Source organism: Notolepis coatsorum (genome assembly GCF_963971535.1).
Source record: "Notolepis coatsorum genome assembly, contig: SCAFFOLD_2585, whole genome shotgun sequence".
Lineage (NCBI taxonomy): Eukaryota > Metazoa > Chordata > Actinopteri > Aulopiformes > Paralepididae > Notolepis > Notolepis coatsorum.
This window is the reverse complement of record NW_028174729.1, coordinates 10,001-17,500: the sequence shown is the minus strand read 5'-3', so window position 1 is coordinate 17,500 and position 7,500 is coordinate 10,001. Positions and strand designations below refer to the sequence as shown.

Here is a 7,500-nt window from a genome sequence, read left to right as displayed (position 1 = left end):
AGACTGCTAGGAGCAGAAAACAAGGAGGAGTCAGACTGTTAGGAGCCGAAAACAAGGAGGGGTCAGACTGTTAGGAGCAGAAAACAAGGAGGGGTCAGACTGCTAGGAGCAGAAAACAAGGAGGGGTCAGACTGCTAGGAGCAGAAAACAAGGAGGAGTCAGACTGCTAGGAGCGGAAAACAAGGAGGAGTCAGACTGCTAGGAGCGGAAAACAAGGAGGAGTCAGACTGCTAGGAGCAGAAAACAAGGAGGGGTCAGACTGCTAGGAGCAGAAAACAAGGAGGAGTCAGACTGTTAGGAGCAGAAAACAAGGAGAGGTCAGACTGTTAGGAGCAGAAAACAAGGAGAGGTCAGACTGTTAGGAGCAGAAAACAAGGAGAGGTCAGACTGCTAGGAGCGGAAAACAAGGAGGAGTCAGACTGCTAGGAGCGGAAAACAAGGAGGAGTCAGACTGTTAGGAGCAGAAAACAAGGAGGGGTCAGACTGTTAGGAGCAGAAAACAAGGAGAGGTCAGACTGCTAGGAGCGGAAAACAAGGAGGAGTCAGACTGTTAGGAGCAGAAAACAAGGAGGGGTCAGACTGCTAGGAGCGGAAAACAAGGAGGAGTCAGACTGTTAGGAGCAGAAAACAAGGAGGGGTCAGACTGCTAGGAGCAGAAAACAAGGAGAGGTCAGACTGTTAGGAGCAGAAAACAAGGAGAGGTCAGACTGTTAGGAGCAGAAAACAAGGAGGGGTCAGACTGCTAGGAGCAGAAAACAAGGAGAGGTCAGACTGTTAGGAGCAGAAAACAAGGAGAGGTCAGACTGTTAGGAGCAGAGAACAAGGAGGAGTCAGACTGCTAGGAGCAGAAAACAAGGAGGAGTCAGACTGCTAGGAGCAGAAAACAAGGAGGAGTCAGACTGCTAGGAGCAGAAAACAAGGAGGAGTCAGACTGTTAGGAGCAAAGAACAAGGAGGAGTCAGACTGTTAGGAGCAGAAAACAAGGAGAGGTCAGACTGTTAGGAGCAGAACACAAGGAGGGGTCAGACTGCTAGGAGCAGAACACAAGGAGGGGTCAGACTGTTAGGAGTGGAAAACAAGGAGGAGTCAGACTGTTAGGAGCAGAAAACAAGGAGGAGTCAGACTGCTAGGAGCAGAAAACAAGGAGGAGTCAGACTGTTAGGAGTGGAAAACAAGGAGGAGTCAGACTGTTAGGAGCAGAAAACAAGGAGGAGTCAGACTGCTAGGAGCAGAAAACAAGGAGGAGTCAGACTGTTAGGAGCAGAGAACAAGGAGGAGTCAGACTGCTAGGAGCAGAAAACAAGGAGGAGTCAGACTGCTAGGAGCAGAAAACAAGGAGGAGTCAGAATGTTAGGAGCAGAAAACAAGGAGGAGTCGGACTGCTAGGAGCAGAAAACAAGGAGGAGTCAGACTGCTAGGAGCAGAAAATAAGGAGGAGTCAGACTGCTAGGAGCAGAAAACAAGGAGGGGTCAGACTGCTAGGAGCAGAAAACAAGGAGAGGTCAGACTGTTAGGAGCAGAGAACAAGGAGGAGTCAGACTGTTAGGAGCAGAAAACAAGGAGGGGTCAGACTGCTAGGAGCAGAAAACAAGGAGGAGTCAGACTGCTAGGAGCAGAAAACAAGGAGGAGTCAGACTGTTAGGAGCAGAGAACAAGGAGGAGTCAGACTGTTAGGAGCAGAAAACAAGGAGAGGTCAGACTGCTAGGAGCAGAAAACAAGGAGAGGTCAGACTGTTAGGAGCAGAAAACAAGGAGAGGTCAGACTGTTAGGAGCAGAAAACAAGGAGGAGTCAGACTGTTAGGAGCAGAAAACAAGGAGGAGTCAGACTGTTAGGAGCAGAAAACAAGGAGGAGTCAGACTGTTAGGAGCAGAAAACAAGGAGGAGTCAGACTGTTAGGAGCAGAAAACAAGGAGGAGTCAGACTGCTAGGAGCAGAAAACAAGGAGGAGGGGTCAGATTGCTGTGTAGAAAACATTAGGACACATATCCATCATGAACAATTAGGGATGTCCGATATTATCGGCCTACCGATATTGGCATTAAAATGTAATATCGGAAATTATCGGTATCAGTTTAAATCTTTGTATTTAATTTTTTATTTCTTTTTTAATTTCTCTTTTTTTTTTACATTTATTTAACCTTTATTTACCCAGGCAGGCAAGTAAGAACAAATTCTTATTTTATTTATTGTCAAAAGTATGCATAATGGTGTGTTAAATCCACGACAAGAGATATGTAATGTTAATTACCTGAAATTATTCAGTTGTTTGGGGGGGGGGGGATCCCGCATATATCGGTATCGGTTGATATCGGTATCGGACATTAAGAGTTGGACAATATCGGTATATCGGATATCGGTAAAAAAGCCAATATCGAACATCCCTATGAACAACACCTTCATCAATTGAATTACCGTGTCCCTGGGCGTCCTGCCGTGCAGTGCATCGTGGGATCCGCAGTCCTCTACGGGCGAGAGGGAGGGAGAAAGGAGGGAGGAGGAGCTGTGGCAGGGCAGCTCCCCCCTCAGCTGGCCCACCAACGAGGACGCACGCTGGAAGGGGGGCGGCAGGGGGAGGGGCTCGGACGACGGGGAGGAGGCGTGCGAAACCATCCTCGACTCTGGGTCGTCGTCGGCCACCGGGTCGCCGAGCGACTCTCCCCCGGTCGTCTTGGCGAACGCGTACGACTCCCTGAACGACTCGACTCCCTTCTTGGTGAACAGACTCGACTCTTCCCTCAGCAACTCGTCGTCTTCGTCGTCCTTCCCCCTCGTCAGCCGACTCCGATCCACGTTGCCGTTCTCCACGTCGTCCACGAAGCGGCTGATGTAGCTCCTGGTGGCGTTCCTCCGGTTCTCCTCGCGCTCCTCGTGCTCCTCGTTCTCCTTCTTCTCCGCCTCCCGCTCGCTGCGGGCCTTGTTGTTGCTGTCGTTGGTGTGGGCCTCCAGGAGCTTGAGGGCCGTGCGGCTCAGGAAGCACCTCTGCTCCTTGCTCTGGGAGGAGGAGGAGGAGGAGGAAGTGGAGGTGAACGAGGAGGACGTGGTGGAGGAGGAGGAGGCGGACGAGGAGGAGGAGTTGAGGGTGGTGGTGCCGCACTGCAGCTCGTCCCGGAGACCCGCCTCCGTCTTGGAGGAGGAGGAACCCGAGGAGGCGCGGGGAGGAGGAGGAGGCCGGATCCAGCTCTGAAGCTCTCGCTTCATGTACTCCAGCCCCAGCACGTAGGACCCCTCCATCTCCTCTTCGTCGTCATCGTCATCGTCGACGGAGGAGTCGCCGCTCAGACGCTCCTCCTCCTCCTCCTCCTCCTCCTCTTCCTCCCCGTCTTCCCGCCCGCCGCCCAGCTCCTCCTCGGTCAGCGTGAGCGTGGACGAGGAGAGCAGGTCGCTGTCGTCCTCGTCGTCGTCCGTGCACGCCGACGTGCACGAGACGTTCACCACCATGCTCACGCTCGTGGCGTCCGCCTCGTCCGCCGCCCCCGCCAGGCCGCCGCCCCGGTTGTTGCCCCCCCCCCCCTGATGACAGCGCTGCCTCCTGAAGGAGCATGAGTTGGCGTTCGCCGCCTGCGCCGCCGCCGCGGGATCCAGGAAGAGGTGGCGGCGGTTCTTGAGGGCGGCGAGGTCCTCCGACCCGAGGGAGGAGTCCTCGGTGCTGCTCAGCTCCGTCAGCGACGCCGTCGCGGAGCTCTCGTGGATCAGGGACGGCGGGCCCCTCCGGAACGAGGACCCGGCGACGGCCCCCGAGGAGAGGGCGGCGGCGTGCTGATGGCCCCCGAAGGACGGGGAGGCGGGGAAGCGCCTGGTCTGCGGGGAGCAGGTCCGGAGGGTCATGTCCGACACGCTGCGGGTCATCATCGCCGGGCCGGAGAGGGGGCTCTGGATGTTCTCCAGCCGCGTGAGGAGCTCCAGGGTTCTGCGGCTCAGCTCCCCCGAGGAGGAGGCTCCCTCGCTCTGCCCCGGTTCGCCCCCCTCCTCCAGCCCTCCGGCGCTCTCCCCCAGGCCGATCTCTCCCAGGCTGGCCAGGCTCCCGCCGCCGGACTCCCCGCCCCCCGCGCTGCGACACTGAGCCAGCAGGCAGCTCTCCAGGGAGGCGCTGCGATGCAGGGCGTCGCGGGACGACGACGGGAACAACTCGCCGCCCAGGGCGAGGAGCGACTCCAGGGACGAGCCCAGGGACAACAGGGGAGACGCCCGGTGGCTGAGGTGGGGGGGCGTGTCCAACCCGTGGTGACGACCTTTGAACTCACCGTCGTCGAAGGGCCGAAGGGGAGATTCCGACCGGCGAACGACGCCGGCGTCGCTGACGTCCGAGTCCGAGTGGGCGGGCGTCAGGATGCCGCGCCCGTTGACGAAGATCTCCACGGCTTCCCCTCCTCCTCTCCTCTGCTTCCTCCTCTTCTCTATCACTTTCTTCTCGTCCCTCTTTCTCCTGCTCTCGTCTTTCTTCCTCCTGCTCTCTCCGTTCTCTCTATCCTCTCTCCTTCTGCTTTCACCTGCGTTTTCCTCCTTCGTCTTCTTCTTCGTCCGCTGGTTGTTGTAGACGGCGACGGGGTCCCCGTACAGAGCCAGGTTGTTGGCCCGTTCCAGAATCCTATCGATGTCCTCGTCACACATGCCGCGCTCCTGCTCGCCGGGGGAGTCGGCGTCGGCCGTCCCCCCCGTCACTTTACCCTCTCTCTTCTTCCTCTCCCTCTCTCCCTCAACCTCCCCCTCCTCCCCCTCTCCCCGGATCTCCGTATCGCTGACGATCCCGCTCTCGCCCTCCGACCGCCGGCTGCCGCCGCTGGACACGAGGCTCCCGCTGTCTCCTCTGCCGCTGTCCCCGTCGTGGTATCCCACCGCACCGCCTCCCCCTCCTCCTCCGCCTCCCCCTCTCAGGAGCAGCCCCCCCAGGAGGTCTGGGAGGGACTCGATGGAGGAGAAGGAGGAGTCTTTACCCAGGTTCTTCAGCAGGTGCTTCCTGCCGCCGCCTGCCTTGGGTTTGAGCGAGGAGATGGGGCCGCCCCTCTGGTAGACGGGGAAGCGAGGCTGGCTGTACAGCTCCACGTTGTGGACGCTGTACACTTGGTATACGTTGTTGTTGTTGTTAGGCGGGATCGCTCGGGAGGACACCGCCGACGGCGCGGTGGTGGAGGTCCGAAGAACACGTGATCCCAGGAGCCCAGGCGGCGACACGTCTGATGAACCCGTCCTGTTGGACAGAATCTCCCCTCCATCGCTGCCGGGGTTCATCCCATTACAGTGAGCGGTACGGCGGGTTGACATCCTGGCCGACCCGAAGCTTCCGGGTGGTTCCGTGGTGGGGAGGTTGTGCGTGAGGTCCGGCGGGGGGGTGGCGTCCTCCTGCAGCTCCGGTTCTGTGATGGTCATGTCGGTGTCGTCCCATTCCCACGAGTCGTCGAGCGCCGCCGCCGGGCCGGAGGAGAGCGGACTGATGCTGCCGCTCTGACGGAGGTCCACGAGACCCGGTTCTAGAAAGTTCCCCGGCACCTGTTAGATGAGAAATAAAACACTGAGTAAGTCGTTGGTATTGTTTATGAAGGGCATTCACCATCATGTATCACTGCATGGTACCTACTCGACTCTACTCTACTCTACTCTGCATTTTCGGTTTTCCATTACCAAAATACCTGGAACTGGGTACTTTTTGGGTTCTTTTTTAGTCCCTGCTCTGTCGAGGTTCCAAGCGGGTAGAAGTGGTACCAGAAAAGTGACGTGAAACACTGCAGACCACTGATTGGTCAGAAGAGAGAAGCGTCACACGTTGGAGCATCTGCACAAAAACAGAAAGCCGCCATCTTTACTGCCTCGCTTATGATTAATTTCATTCAGGATTTGTTTGCAGCAGGAACAAGTGCAATAAACAAAAAAGGATACATTCACTGTGTATTCTGCCTCATTTATTGATGAAACAAAACCGACATCAACACAATTTACCACCGAGCGGAGAGTTTACTCTCAAAAAAAGATAGCTGATTTGTTAAGCTTGTTGTTAGCTTAGGTGCTAATGTGCTTGCGTTTTACCATGGCTAGCGTACATAGCGTGATCAATATAACTCGCTATTGATTGTTTGTACTAGTAACGTTAATGCTAGTAGAATAGACACAACGTGAGGTAATCACCATCCATTTTAAACCGGTTATTACCTAATGCTAACGTTAGCAGATAGACGCGAGAGGTAACGTTAAAGCTTGATGTTAGCTTACGTGCTAATGTGCTTGCGTTTTACCATGGCTAGCGTACATAGCGTGATCAATATAACTCGCTATTGATTGTTTGTACTAGTAACGTTAATGCTAGTAGAATAGACACAACGTGAGGTAATCACCATCCATTTTAACCGGTTATTACCTAATGCTAATGCTAACGTTAACGTTAGCAGATAGACACGAGAGGTAACGTTAAAGCTTGTAGAATAGACACAATGAGAGGCAATGTTAACGTTAGCAGAATAGACACGAGAGGTAACGTTAGCAGAATAGACACAACAAGAGTCTGGTTAATGTTGTTATTGATTGATTGATTGATTGAAAACTGTGTTTTACTCTGGCTTGCTCCAAGCCCTCACAGCTTAGCACAATGAATGGAAGCGGACAGTGCCGGTTAGCCTTCGGGAGAGATGTTAGTTGGACAATGTCTAGGATAACTGGCACTGTCCGCTTCCATTCATTGTGGTAAGCTAGGCTAACGTGCAGCCAGATCTACTGAACGCACATAGAGGAAACTGGTATCCATCTTCTTGTCTCTCTCTGGAGAAGACGATAAAGCTAATTTCCCAAAATGTTGGCGTGTTCCTTTAACGCTGTGGTGAGAACTGAAAAGACGCAAGTCGTCTTCCAGCGCCGACGGACGAGTTTAAAATCACACCGGAAACCATTTTGAAACGGGAAACTCACACGGATCCAATAATGCTCTCTGATAATTGCAAACCAATTTTTTTTTAAATACAGTTAAATCAGCCCCCGACGATCACTTATAAACCTCAACACAGATTCTCTGCTCCACAAACAAAGCCATGAATTATTCAAAAAAGCACTTCAGGAAGAGAAGAGCGAAGGAAAGGAAAAAAAAGAAAAGAACCCACAAGTAAATACGCAATGAAAACCTCAAAAAGCTTCCGTTGTCTAAAAATATGCTTAGACACAGGAATTCTTCCTTCCACAGACATAATTATACAAATTGCCTGGCGTCTAGTTAAGGAGAGCGGGGAGGGGGTAATTCGTATTAGCCATTCATAGCCTATTAATCTAATAAACTAGCTCGCTCCGTGTGTGTGTGTGTGTGTGTGTGTGGGATAGGGTCTGTGTAATGAATTTCTATTAGATTTGTGTTTATTCTACTCTTGCTGATAAGGGAGATGGGTATAATAGCTTCACTGGGTGCTGCTAATGCAGCTGCATTCAAAAACACATTTACAACTCGGTGGGGGAGGGGGGGGGGGGGGCAATCAATCAGCCTGATCCAATCAAATCGAAACCTCAGTGACCTGGGAAAAATAATACA

At 53.7% G+C, this 7,500-nt stretch overlaps 1 protein-coding gene across 1 annotated transcript in view; it reads right to left on the bottom strand.

Annotated features, from left to right (window-relative positions):
- LOC311247483 (A-kinase anchor protein 6-like) overlaps window positions 1-7,500 on the bottom strand; it is a gene marked incomplete at both ends in the record, with an annotated part of 18,762 nt that overhangs the window by 3,478 nt on the left and 7,784 nt on the right. The window contains 2 exons of the mRNA XM_084338525.1: window positions 2,415-4,619; window positions 4,701-5,486. Of these exons, the coding sequence (XP_084194651.1) occupies window positions 2,415-4,619; window positions 4,701-5,486 (2,991 nt within the window). The remainder of the gene's footprint in view (window positions 1-2,414; window positions 4,620-4,700; window positions 5,487-7,500) is intronic.